At 42.3% G+C, this 13,852-nt stretch overlaps 1 protein-coding gene across 2 annotated transcripts; it reads left to right on the forward strand.

Moving 5' to 3' along the window:
• The first annotated feature begins 766 nt into the window (after positions 1-766).
• Positions 767-12,746, forward strand: FAM3B (FAM3 metabolism regulating signaling molecule B). Of its 2 annotated transcripts, none has more exons than XM_058826108.1 (8): positions 767-864; positions 5,772-5,909; positions 6,667-6,790; positions 7,547-7,602; positions 9,073-9,123; positions 9,782-9,869; positions 10,599-10,731; positions 12,561-12,746. In XM_058826108.1, the coding sequence occupies exons 1-8, from the start codon at positions 849-851 to the stop codon at positions 12,648-12,650; spliced, it is 696 nt and encodes a 231-aa protein (XP_058682091.1). In that variant the 5' UTR covers positions 767-848; the 3' UTR covers positions 12,651-12,746. The 2 variants fall into 2 exon arrangements, with proteins under 2 accessions (XP_058682091.1, XP_058682101.1); XM_058826118.1 differs by lacking the exon at positions 767-864 and adding an exon at positions 2,346-2,421.
• Positions 12,747-13,852: the final 1,106 nt, after the last annotated feature.

Below are 13,852 nucleotides of genomic sequence, written 5' to 3' on the forward strand. Positions count from 1 at the left end.
CTGAGCTAAACGTAATTCCTGTGCAGAATTAGAGGGAGAGGGAACGAAAGAGCTTAGTGGAAACTAAATCTGAAAGGTTTTAAGGGCAACTGCAGTGCAGAATCACAGAGCAGTCTGAGCGATTTTCTAAATGAAAATTAGTGACCCAGCAGAGAGGAAACCTCCAGGTGATGGTGCAGGACACCTGGTGCACAAGGAAAGATGAACCAAGGGTGGGCTGGAGCTCCTGGTGGAAATCGTGTCATCCCAGTGCTGTGACGAGGGGTGGAAGAAGGAGGAGGGGTCTCCAGTGGAAAAAGCCCTGGGTTGGGTTCAACAGACTCAAAAATCACTGGTTCATCTGGAGAATGGATCCAGACTCAAAGAGAGTAGGTTTAGATTGGCTATTTGGAAGAAATTCTTCACTGTGAGGGTGGTGGGGTGCTTCCCCATCCCTGGAAGTGTCCAAAGCCTGAGTAAGCTGATGTGCTGGGACATTCCCTGCCCATGGTAGCAGGGTTGGGACCAGATGATCTTCAAGGTCCCTTCCAACCCAAACCATTTAGCGATTGGGAAAAAAGAAAAGAAAGGAAAAAAAAAAAAAGAAAAAAAAAAAAAAGAAAGAAAAAGTCCAGCTTTCCGAATGGGCGATGGGTGGCACATAAACCCTGGTTCAGTCCTGCCAGCCTGCTGGCTGCTCTCTGCAGAGAATACTTTAAAGTTCTTTAACTTTAACCGGGGCGGTGCGGCGCTGAGAGGCGGCCGCTCCCCTTCCCGGGGCTGGCAGGGGGAGGACGGGAGAGGGACGAGGAGGAGGAGGAGGAGGAGGAGGAAGAGGAGGAGGAGGAGGAAGAGGAGGAGGAGGAATAATGAAGCTCCGGCACTGTGAGTAGGATGCGCCTCGGAGCCGCTCCGGGTGGGATGAGACCCCCCCACGCCAAGGGGAAGGGGCGAGAGGGCTGATGCCGGCTCTTAGTCTGGAATAACTCATGCTCTAGCTTTAAATATATTCTTTTTTGGTTTTGGTTTTGGTTTTTTTCCTCTGTTCAAGCCCAGCTGCGTGCGGGTGGGTTTGTGTCTTAGTGAGGTGTGGCTGCGTGGGGGTTTGGAATCAGCCGAACACAGAATCACACAGAATAACACAGAATAACACAGAATCACACAGAATCACACAGAATCACACAGAATAACACAGAATCACACAGAATAACACAGAATCACACAGAATCACACAGAATCACACAGAATAACACAGAATAACACAGAATTACACAGAATAACACAGAATCACACAGAATCACACAGAATAACACAGAATCACACAGAATAACACAGAATCACACAGAATAACACAGAATCACACAGAATAACACAGAATCACACAGAATCACACAGAATAACACAGAAAACACAGAATCACACAGAATCACACAGAATCACACAGAATAACACAGAATCACACAGAATCACACAGAATCACACAGAATAACACAGGATCACACAGAATAACACAGAATCACACAGAATCACACAGAATCACACAGAATCACACAGAATCACACAGAATAACACAGAATCACACAGAATCACGCAGAATAACCCATCCTGGGCTCACATTTAGTGATTGAGTTGCTGCCAAGAGGCACCTGAGGGACAAGGGAAATTGGGAGCTGCTGAAAGGTGGGGCTGCTGACACAGGAGCCGAGGGAATGGCAGGAAGCTCTCTTAGGAGAGGTTTCGGTGGGATGTTAGGGAGAGGTTTTTCACCCGGAGAGTGGTCTGGCACTGGAACAGCTTCCGGGGAAGTGGGGCCCTGACCCTGGCAGAGCTCAAGAATGGTTTGGACATCTCAGAAACGGGGTGGGATTGTTGGGATGTCCTGTAAGCCAGAAGCTGGACTGGATGATCCTTGTGAGTCCCTTCAAACTCAGGATATTCTGTGGTTCTGTCATCTTTTCCTTATTCTCTGCTGTTTTACATGTCCTGCCACACCTCCATCCTGCCCGTCCTTCCTCCTGGCTTCTCTCTTCGCAGCACTGTGAGTATTGCTGAGCTTCTCTGTCTCCTGACAGTGACACAGCTGTGACTCTCAGGGATCTCCTCCACAGCAGAAATGGAGTGAGGGAGGCACAGCAGCACCTCTGCAGCTCACCATCCCCACACTGCTCCTTGGTGCTGAGCAACCACAGCCTCCTGTGTCAACAACAGCAGAGCCTGGCTTTCCTGCATGCAGGCTAGACTTTGTGCTTTATAGCTCTTAATTGCTTAATCACAAATATTAAGCCCTCTTCACTATCTTAACTTCACCTCAGTTTATAGCTTTGCTGTTAAACTGTGTATAGGTGTGCACGTGTCAGTGGAGAAACCCAAAAATGAATGGAGTTGTGCAGGATAAATAACTTCAGTAAACCTAAGAGAGCCAGCTGGACCCAGCAAGTTCAGGTCAGTGAGGTCTCTTGATACCTTCTGAGTCCCAGAAAGGAAAACCAAAAGTTGGTTGACAGTGAAAATATTCCATGAGTTCTGATAACTGAGTACAAACTGTGCAGGAGAGCTGGTAAATTAATTCCTTGAGCCTTAAAAGGCATATTTCAAAAAACAATTATAAACCTTGTGTTCTAAATAAAATGCAGACTATATTATAGAATTAGTGAATCATTTAGGTTGGAAACCAACCTCCAAGATCACTGAGTCCAGCCTTTGATTGATCACCACACTGTGAACTAGAGAGTAGCACTGAGTGCTGCATTCAGTTTCTTGAACTCCTCCAGGGATGAGCACTCCAAACCTCCCTGAGCAGCCCCTGCCAAGGCCTGAGCACCCATTCCATGGAGAAATTCCTCCTGGTGTCTGACCTGAGCCTCCCCTGCCATTCCCTCTCCTCCTGTCCCTGTTCCCTGGCAGCAGAGCCCGACCCCCCCGGCTGTCCCCTCCTGCCAGGGACTTGTGCAGAGCCACAAGGGCCCCCTGAGCCTCCTTTGCTCCAGGCTGAGCCCCTTTCCCAGCTCCCTCAGCCCCTCCTGGGGCTCCAGACCCTTCCCAGCTCCGTTCTGGACACACTCCAGCCCCTCAGTGCCTTTCTTGTAGCAAGGAGCCCAGAACTGGACACAAGGTTTGAGGTGTGGCCTCACCAGTGCCCAGTACAGGTGGGTCCTGCTCTTGCTGGAGACACTGATCCAAGCCTCAGTCCATCAATCCAGCCTGTCCAGATCCCTGTGCAGAGCCTTCCTGCCCTCCAGCAGATCAACACTCCCACCCTTTGTTTTGTCTGTGAATTTACTGAGGGTGCCCTCGATCCCCTCACCCAGATCATCAATAAAGACATTGAACCTGACCAGCCCCAAAATTGATCCTGGGGGACACTGCTCGTGCCTGGACACAGCTGGGAGTGGCACCATTCCCCACCACCCTCTGGGCTTGGACATGCAGACAATTCTTAACCCAGGGAAGATGTGCCTGTCCAGGCCCTGGGCTGCAGCTTTTCCAGGAGATGCTGTGGGAGACAGTGACAAGGGCTTTGCTGAAGTCCTGGGACACAACATCCACAGCCTTCCCCACATCTCCTGGTCATAAAAGGAGATCAGGTTGGTCAGGCAGGACCTGCCTTTCCTAAACCCATGCTGATCCCATTTGTGCCAGGATAATCTGTTCCAGGATTTTCCCAACCACCAGGGAATAACATCAGGCATAACAGCAGTTAGCCATTTGTGCTTTCTCTTTTATTTAGGTAAAATGCTGCACTCTTGAGCCCGTTTTCCGACAGAGTTGCTCCATAATTATGATTAAAATAGTGTAAATACCTTGTAGAGATAAACCTGCCAAGCTAATTGTGGAATGAGCAGAGCAAAACCTGACTGGTGCTCTCACTGATCTTTGCACTGCACCACACCCCATCCCCTCCCCAGAAATAGTCACTGAAATCTCTCAATAAAATTGTCATTTTCACTTCATTCTTACTGGGTTTTGTCTTTGACACTTGTGACTTGGCCTCCTTTATGAATTAAATATATTTTGTGTATAAATCTGGTATTTTTTTTAAATATTAAAAAAATAAACCAAAGGTTGGGGTCATTCTGCTTGGTTCCAGCAGCTTCCTGGTTTATGCACGTGGACTTTGTCAGTGTTTCTGTTCACATCACTGCACAAATGAAGTGTCAGAGTAATTTCAGTACTATTTTAGTGTGGGTTTGCATCACTACTCTTGGTGGAGTGGGAGATTTCTCATGGGTAATATTTAGGGAAATTTATAATATCTGAAGATCCATTATATTACTTTCTCAGTCTTAATCCTTTGATGAAAACAGTGAGTTTATCAGAATATCTGTAGTCACACAAATATTTCTGCAATGTTTCATTGGGCTTTTTATTTTTAAAGCTGGGAGAATGCAGGAATAACCACATGGACAAATACAACTAGGGAGTAGCTAGAGAGGAAAAATTCAGTCTTTATGGTGGATTATCAACAGAACCTGAGTGAATAAAGTCTGCCCTTATGGAAAAAAAAATATCAAAGTTCCTTCTGGCATGAATAACCAGAAGTAAAGGCTCAGGAATGTCTTTGTTGGACCAGTGTGTTCATTCTGAATTTTTCAGAATTTGGATGCAGACCAATTGGGCAGAATTCACAGGAGTGTCAGAATTCGCAGAACAGGACTTGAGGAGGACAAGTGAAAAATTTGGCCTTATTCTAGAGAAAGGGTAGGGCAGAAATCTTAATGTTTATAAAAGACAGTTCCAACAAGGAAAGGAAAGAAGTATCTTATGAGTGTAAATTGTTATAAGGAAGATTCAGACTAAATAATATATTTTTAGAGGGCTGGAAAAGTAAGCATACTGCATATTTTTGGACATTGGTCCTGTTGAACTCAATTTTCAGGACTATAAAACGAATAAATTTCTTTTTTTTTTTCCACTTTAACAGACCCTTGTTTTTCAAGGATGGCTCTTTGCACATCAGGAAGTGACTCATGCCTCCAAAACAGCCTGTTCCACTACTGCAGTGTGATATTTCCTCATTTAGCATCATAAATTAGGTGTTGTATTTCATCAGGAAAGCCTGTTAGCGCTTTTGGTGTTGAGGAAAAGCAGATGTTCAATATGAGAAGGAAACTTTTCACAACAGGGGTGGTAAAACACTGGCACAGGTTATCCAGGAAGGTGGTGGCTGCCCCATCCTTGGAAATACCCGAGGTCAGGCTGGACAGGGCTCTGAGCCACCTGATGCAGTTGAAGATTTCAAATGGATTAACTTTGAGTCCCTTCCAACCCAGATAATTCTGTGATTCTTTGAATGCAGTCAGAGCTCATTGAAAGGGATTGTTTGGGCCTTCTGCTGTTTCAACCCAGCATGTTGAGAACACAGGGAATTCCCTGTTTGGTCAGTGTTTCAATCCATTCTTGGAGTGTTTGCATGCCTCAAAAAATCAATAGTAACCACAGAACACCTCTGTAGTACTTTTCAGAGTCAAAATCCTACTAGGATTGAGCTGAACTTTGTGTTTCTCTGAGGTATTATGGATGTGGATTGAATGGAGTGTTGGGGAGAATTTTCTGCTTGAAGATCAAGTTTTAGAAATAAGAGGAGTTGTCTTAGATAGGAATATAACAAATACTCTATTGCCACATCTCTGAAGGCTGTGATTAGCACAGTGAAACAGCCAAAAACCAGCCAGCTTAGGTAGCAATGCCCAAAAAATGGCAGGATTTTTTTGTGTTGCTATGAAAACATTTTTATGTCTTTGTAGTTTTGGATTTTTTTAAAATTATTTATTTTTATTTTCCCCCCTTCACAGCTCTTCTGAGATTATTTGCATTGCTCCTGACATCTTTTGCTGCTTGGTATTTGGGATATTTGATTGCTGATCATGTAGACCAAAACACACTATCTATTGCTGCACTTGAAGAGATGGTAAAGAAACCAGTGTTGAGGGGTGTGTAGTTTTATTTATTCCCTTTTTTTCTTTCTTATACTTCTTCTAATAATGTGAATTTATGTGCTAAATGACCAACAGCTTGTTAGCTAAGAAATTATTTGGTATGTGCTATTATAAGAATGAAGTTGACTGTAAAGTTAATTAAAGCAAAGCTAAACTTTTTCTTAGACACTGTTTATGAAGAAACACAATGTCAGCCTATTTTTGCAAGGGTACAAAGGTAATTCATTGAACACTGATGTAAGAACACCTTATTTGTTTGCCAGCATAAAAGTGCAAAGCTGCAGCTTTGGTTCTATTACATGTATTTTATATTTATGATAAACAGCTGAACCACTAACTAAACTTTGTGAGTAAATTCTCATTATTTTTTAGTTCTACTCTGAACAGGTGGCTTAATGTGTATATTTTTGTCATTCTATGACTAAATTATTATATTAAAAAAGGGCTTAAAATAAGAATGATAACTATTCACTTCAAACTGTTGGTGGGAAACCTTCATCCTTGTAGCCCCTGTTTCCTGTTACATGGAATAGCAGATAATAATTACCTTATTTCAATTCTACCTATCTGGAAATCAGTGATAACTTCCCCCCCAAACAAACCTGTGATGAAGCTGCCACGACCCCAGAGAACTGCCAGGATTCTGTGTTCAGATGTTTGAGTTTAGCACGTTAACTTTAGGGGATCCATCCCATGTAGAAATTATTCATGCAGCATCCAATAAAACATTTTTCCATCTTTGCTGTTGCAGCCCCAGTCCCCAAAAGGCAGAAATGTGACCACTGGTCTCCCTGCCCGCCTGGGAACTTCGCCTATCGCATCCTCAGTGGCGGTGGCAAACAGAGGAGGGCTAAAATTTGCTTTGAGGATGAGCAGTGAGTACCACTCTAACTTTACACCTAAGCAAGAGCCTTGTAGTGTGAGAAAAGGTGCTTTGGTTTGGTTCAGCAGCAGCAACTGAGCTCCTGCCAGGGCCTCCTATTCTGCTGGAAAACTTCAGAATTTATCTGACAGAATTTTACTCTTCTTCCCCTGTTTTATTTTTTTTTGTTTGATTGTTTTGTTTTGTTTCAGGGTGGGGTTTTTTTGTTTGTTTGTTAATTTTATTGTTGGGTTTTTTTTCTAATCTCCAGTGATTCTCTTTGTTCTTCTACATAAACTGTTAGTTTCCAGTAGGATTTTTAATTTTCATGGGATATTTTCAGGATAGCAGATTTGCAGAATGCTGACTGCTCAGCACCTTCTGAAAGTCAGGTTCTTTCATGGCTTTTCAAACTGGACAGGTGAAATAACTTCAAAACCTTGCAGTGACCTTTCCTGGAGACATAAGCCACAGACAGTACAGACACAAAACCACTTTATCTTGTTTTTGGCTTTTTTTTTTCCTCCTTTATCTTTCTGGCTGCACTTGTATGAAATATTTCCTTGATCTGGCTCATTTTGAAAGAGTCATTGTTGACGGAAACTGGCTGATACACTGTGCAAGATTTTTAAGCTCTTGTTTACAATAGAGTTTTAAATTAAATAACTAAAGAAAACATAAATATCAGAAAATTACTTAGCACTGGTAAACTGGTAAAGAGCTGCTGGAGAGATGTATTTTACTGATATTGTATTTATTTCAATTCCAGGCTTATAAATGACAAGAATGAAGCTGGAAGTGGTATAAACATTGCCATTGTGAATTGTAAGTAAGAGAAAAAAATGTTAGAGAGAGACATACTTTTGTACTGCAATAAATTATGAGTGTTCTTGGGGGCTTGGGTAGTTTGTTTTGTGGGGTTTTTCACCAGATATTATGGAAGGGAAAGGAAAACATTGCAAACCTGATTCACCTTAATGTAAGAAAAACAAATCTGCATGATAAAAACAGTCTTCTGGGTAAACAAAAGAAACGTGTTCATAATCAATATAGGAAAATAGAATAGAAAATGTGCACACAGATGTGGTGTAAGTGTGTTTTATTAGACAAAAGACTTGTAGCACAGCAAAAATATCTGTGATCTCCAGCAGTAGGACTCCCTTGGTAAAATATATCTGCTGCTCCACTGATAAGGGGGAAGCAGGAACTGAGAGTTGCAGTTTTGCCTCAAGGTGTAGCCATGGTACAAATTTATTTTCTGGACTTATTCAGGGTACAGAAAGACAAACTCAAATTTTAATTAATATTAAGCTGCCATTTGCTTATAGTAAAAGCCACTGTAAGCAGCAGGTGTGTTTTATTCTAGGTTTAAATCCTAAATTTTGATTTAGATGAATGGGAACGGTGATGAAGTGCCGTGTATTCAATAATGGGAAAAATTAATGCCTAAATCTTGTGGAGAAGGGGGAAGAAAGGGAGTTCACAGGCACAGTCAAGCTGGCTTTGATCAGGAAACACTTGTGTTTTGATATATTCAAATCTTTTTTGTCTCACTATTGCTAAGCAAGCTCTTGACTTTGTCTAAACTCGTATAAATTTGCTGAAGGTTAAATTAACCACTGACAAGAATCTGTTCCAAATTTTTCCCTAGTTAACTGCTGCCTTTTTTTTTTCCAACAACCATAAAATCTTTACTGGGTATAAAATATAAAAATGAGTTAAAAAATGAGAATAAGAGAGGAAATACTCATCTTGAATGCACAAGCAAGATGGTGGCAAATAGGAGCAGCTAAATCTGTCCATTATCCTGCACCAGTCTGCAGCAAAACATGTTTTTTTTTTACATGTGCACTATTTAGATCAGACAAGATAATAACTGTTTTCAGTAAGTATCTTATGGATGAAAGGTTGAACATTCAAACACTGCACAGAATAGGATGAAGCTCACTCAAATAGTCTTAGGCTTAACCAATTTTCCTATCTATGACCTAGTATGGTATATTTAGACACAAAAACATGGAAGCACATATAAAAAAAAATAATTTTTCTTTAAAATAAGAAGTAATAATTTTTTTTCAGTCCCATTTAATGATTCAGAGACTACATGAAACAAAATATTCTCTCCAAATCTTAAACTTGTTGTTTTATATTTCTTCCAATTTAAGAACTGAAACAAAAGAAGCCAAATACACAAAATTAGGGATGCCTAGCTTTAGCTGAAAATTATATGTTTTCCTATTGAATAAAATAATATTTTATTTGCTCATATTTAGACCTTTTTTTATTAAATTACAGATAAAACAGGACAACACATGTCAACAAATTTTTTTGGAATGTGGGCAGCAGGTAAGGAAAAGAGTTCAATAGAGCATTTGTTAATGTTTAAGAATTAAGAAAAGCCAGATTCATGTAATTACCCTCCTCTTTCCTGTTTGACTTTGTATTCTCAACAGGGATCAGCTAGAAACAAGCAGCTGCTATCTTCATAAAATATGTTATGGCCAGATATGATGACAAATTTTGCTTAAAAAGCTGGATTTCTTCTGTTGGTTGAGATAGTTACTTATCTTCTTTTTCATATTATCTTGTTATTTTCCCTTTTTTTGTTTTGTCTTTTTCTTTGGTCTCCATTATTTCAGTCTGGTAGGAACAGCACTTAACCAGGTATGACATCCAGATTACTTCACTCAGCAAAATTCCTCTTCCTGACATATTTTGTTCTATTTTAGTTATAAAATCAGCATAGTTATAAAATCAGCATAGAAAATTTGCTAATCTGTCTCTTAACATCTTTCCACATAGCTGGAAAGATTATCTACTTTAAGAACAGCTTTTGACACATTTTCTACATGTTGAATGTTTCGTGAGGAGAACCAGAATGCTCCGAAGGCACTGGAAGGTGATTTCCTGAGGAATTTCCTTTAAAATGCTGGTGACCATGGGTGCATGAGTAGGAATGTGATGTGTGGGCTGTGAATAACCAACTGTGTGATTGACTCCACAGACCACTCACGGGAGATGGCAGATTACATCAAGAAGGCACCAGAAGGAACCCTCCTTCTGATGGCCACTCAAGATGATGCGAGCACCAGGTAGGAGTTTATGGAGCCTGAGGGGCAGAGCAGTGAAAAGCTGGAGGATTACTGTTGTGAATTGGTGTAAAGGAATGGCAAATTCCATTCTACACTTAAGAGCTGTTCTCTCCATTCTTGTCTAAAAGTTTTAATTCTGTATCTTTTCCATGACTGCACACATCTGTGTGCTGGTGCTCCATAAGATGGGTAGATATTATATTGGTTAAAAGCACCCCAAAGGGCACTGCTGTTATGTCTGGGTCACAGCTTTCTTTACTCTGAAATGTTATTTATCCACACCTCCAATTATGATGTTTCTAGTTTTCCATTTTTTCTAACATCATAATCTGATTTGTCAGGTGCTTTTAAATCTTTGGGGGTTTTTAGCTGAGTTCATGATATGGTAATTATCCAGGAAAAGACTTAATCCATGTTTGACACCCTTGTCCTTATTTAGGAAGGACTGAAGCACCAGAAGCATTTGAGATACATTTTTCTTTCTGCTATGCTGTTAGAAACAGGTTGTATTAATATCAGGAACTTACTGAGAAGGAAAAAATTTGATAAATTCAATTCTCTTTGTGAATTCAATGTCATGCTACTACCACAACTTTCAGGACTATTTAAATCTCATTTTTGCTTCTGCAGGCTTAATGCTGAATATAAAGCATGAATCAGCCGTGATCTTTTTCATTATTTTTCACATCCTGAATTTTTAACGCTCATTTTTTCACTATGTTTTCCTAGGTTGAAAGATTACACCAAAAAATTAGTGGAAGAACTGGGAAGTAAAGAAATAATGAATATAAAGTTCAGATCAAGTTGGGTTTTTATAGCTGCCAAAGGCTTCAAACTGCCAGATAATATCCAAAAAGAAAAGGTCAGATTTGTTTCATTTTCACTTTATATTTGTCTGTATATCAAAACCAAAAACTTTGGGAATAACTTGCCCACAGGTAAGTGGACTTCAAGTGGACAGGAGGACTAAAGATACTGTTTTTCACAGAGATTTCTGTTTGCATCTGTGTCCTTGTAGTGTTCAGTTTCTGTAAGCCCAGCCCCGCTCATCTGTGTGACTGGGGCAGACAGAAATGAGAAAACCCAGTGCAGAGTTCAGGTCTCTTGATGATGCTGATTCCCTCCCCAGCCATGTCAAACTTCCACAGTGCAGCTCTTTTCCCAGAATATCACTGGATCACAGAACGGTCAGGCTGGAAGGGACCACGGTGGGTCACTGGTGCCAGCTCCCTGCTCCAGCAGGGCCATCCCAGAGCAGCGGGCACAGGGCTGTGTCCAGAGGGCTCTGCAATATCCCCAGGAGGAGACTCCAGCCCCTCTCTGCTCTCTGCTCAGGGCTGGGCACTGCCCAGGGCACAAGTTGTGCCTCCTGTGCAGGGGGAATTGCTGGGCTCAGCCCCTGCCCGTGGCTCTGGTGCCATTGCTGGGCCTGGAGCAGAGCCTGGGCCTGCTCTGCCCCTCCTGCACCCAGGGACAGCCAGGGATGGACAGGGATGGACAGGGATGGACAGGGATGGACAGGGATGGACAGGGATGGACAGGGATGGACAGGGACAGCCAGGGATGGACAGGGATGGACAGGGACAGCCAGGGATGGACAGGGATGGACAGGGATGGACAGGGATGGACAGGGACGGACAGGGATGGACAGGGATGGACAGGGATGGACAGGGACACCCAGGGACAGCCAGGGATGGACAGGGATGGACAGGGACAGCCAGGGATGGACAGGGATGGACAGGGATGGACAGGGATGGACAGGGACAGCCAGGGATGGACAGGGATGGACAGGGATGGACAGGGATGGACAGGGACGGACAGGGATGGACAGGGATGGACAGGGATGGACAGGGACACCCAGGGACAGCCAGGGATGGACAGGGACTGCCTGGGACACCCAGGGACACCCCAGGGACAGCCTGGGACACCCAGGGACATCAAGGGACAGCCAGGGACATCCAGGGACAGCCAGAGACACCCAGGGACACCCAGGGATGGACTGGGACAGCTTGGGACAGACAGGGATGGACAGGGACTGCCTGGGACACCCAGGGACACCCAGGGACAGCCAGGGCTGAGGCCCCTCTCAGCTGGGGCTCCTCTCCAGGCTGAGCAGCCCCAGCTCCCTCAGCCTTTCCTGGGCACGGAGATGCTCCAGGCCCTTCCTCAGCTCCAGGAGCTCCTGTCCCTGCTGTGCTGAGGAGCCAGGGCTGGACACAGCAGCCCAGAGGTGCCTCCAGGGCTGGGCACAGGGGCAGCATCACCCCTGACCTGCTGGGAATGCTCATCCCGATGCCCCCCAGGACACCATTGGCATCTTTGGCCTCTGCTGGTCAGGGACAGCTCACTGTCCACCAGGACAATGCTTTTCCCCAGCAGGTCACCCCCAGCTTGTGCTGGTGCCGAATATTTTTGCAATATTCTTCCCATTTCAGAGCTTCTGCTGGACAAAGATATTCAGTTTAGTTTATATCATGACAGCCATCTGTGAAATAAATAAAGCACTTTGTATAAGAGAGACACTGGCAGAATCTTCACCCGTTATGTTAAGCAAGATGTGCAAGATTCTCCTCAGCTTCCCAGTCCTCCTTCATTACCCTCTCCTCTTGTATAAGGTTTGAGAAACTGGTATGTAAATAGAAAAAAAACTAAAAGATTTTTTTTTTTTCTGAATTTATTTTACTTTTACAGATAAACCACTCTGACCAGATGAAGGACAGATACAAAGGCTGGCCAGCTGAAATCCAAATAGAAGGCTGTATCCCAAGAAACCTGATCTGAACAAATACATACCTCATTAATAAAGACAGTTCTATATTTTCATATCTGTGACTTTATTAAATTGCCTCCAGAACTCAATAAGCTTCTGAACACCAATTGTAAAACAGGTCAAATGTGCAGTTTTTAACCTATCCTTTCTCTCTGTGGTTTTATTCAAATCTGAAAACAAATAGGTATTTTGATAAGAAGTGGAAATAAAATAATCTACTATTTTATTTTTATTTGCAATTGGAATTGCAATGTTCAGGAAGTCAGTCATAAAATGCCAGGATTTTTGAAAGTGAGTATCCATTGTCATTAATATTTTAGAGATTTAGTTTTACTTCTTTCTTTTTAGTACATACTTTCTTTTGGTTCCCTTTAAATACAAATACACATTAGAACTTAGTCTAAATTGTAATATAAAGTCACTTGCAATACAGCAAATGACTTTGATGTCATTTTATTAATAACATTTCTTCTGTTCAGAGAAAGTATGGCAAAAGCAGGTATATTTGTTGAGCTGATTTTAGTGATGTTGACAACACAGAATAGCAATGCTAACATATAAAGATCCAATTATTGAATTATTTTGCCAAGTTTAAGCTGCAAATCTACATAGTTTGATTTAATTATTTTTTCTTCCTGTAAGTTCAGCTTACTTAAAAAATGTAGTGACTTCATGTAAGCCTAAGTGTTGTTCATGTTAACATGATTGAAAGGAAGCTGTAGAAATGTTTATTCAATTTCCCTTTTTTTGAAGCACAGCAAGTGTCTGGACTGGTCTTAAGTGATGTTTCTGAACCCTCTGGTTCAGAAGTCTCCCATATGGCTGATTCCATAACTCTGAGTTGCTTCCTGCAGTTTTCCATTGTTATTCTAATTATTCCCCAAACATATGGAATTAACCCAAAAGGACCAAGCCAATTACATGGAGAATAACTCATCACTATTCTTTTTATACCAGTCTGATGAGTGTCCTCATCTACTCTCTCCTCCCTCGACTGAACCCACCTGTTTGATCTTTCCTTACATTTTTTCTCAACATTGAAACATTAGTTCAGTGGTTCCTGCTTGAAGCCCCCTTTGTAACTTCAAGTGAAGCTTGGAAGCTTCAAATCTCCAGCCGTGGCTGACACTTGTAGTCACTGCTGTGTTCCCAGCATCTTTCTGGTGTTGTGTCTCTCACCAGTCCCTAAAGTTTCCTGCTACTGGTTTGCAAA

This window comes from Poecile atricapillus, chromosome 1 (genome assembly GCF_030490865.1).
Source record: "Poecile atricapillus isolate bPoeAtr1 chromosome 1, bPoeAtr1.hap1, whole genome shotgun sequence".
Classification (NCBI taxonomy): Eukaryota; Metazoa; Chordata; class Aves; order Passeriformes; family Paridae; genus Poecile; species Poecile atricapillus.

What these genes read in the sequence shown, in the direction of transcription:
- FAM3B (XM_058826108.1), top strand. An exon ending in AAAGAAACCAGTGTTGAGGG is followed by an intron (nt 5,910 to 6,666) that starts GTGTGTAGTTTT and finishes TTGCTGTTGCAG; the next exon opens with CCCCAGTCCCCAAAAGGCAG. An exon ending in ATTTGCTTTGAGGATGAGCA is followed by an intron (nt 6,791 to 7,546) that starts GTGAGTACCACT and finishes TTTCAATTCCAG; the next exon opens with GCTTATAAATGACAAGAATG.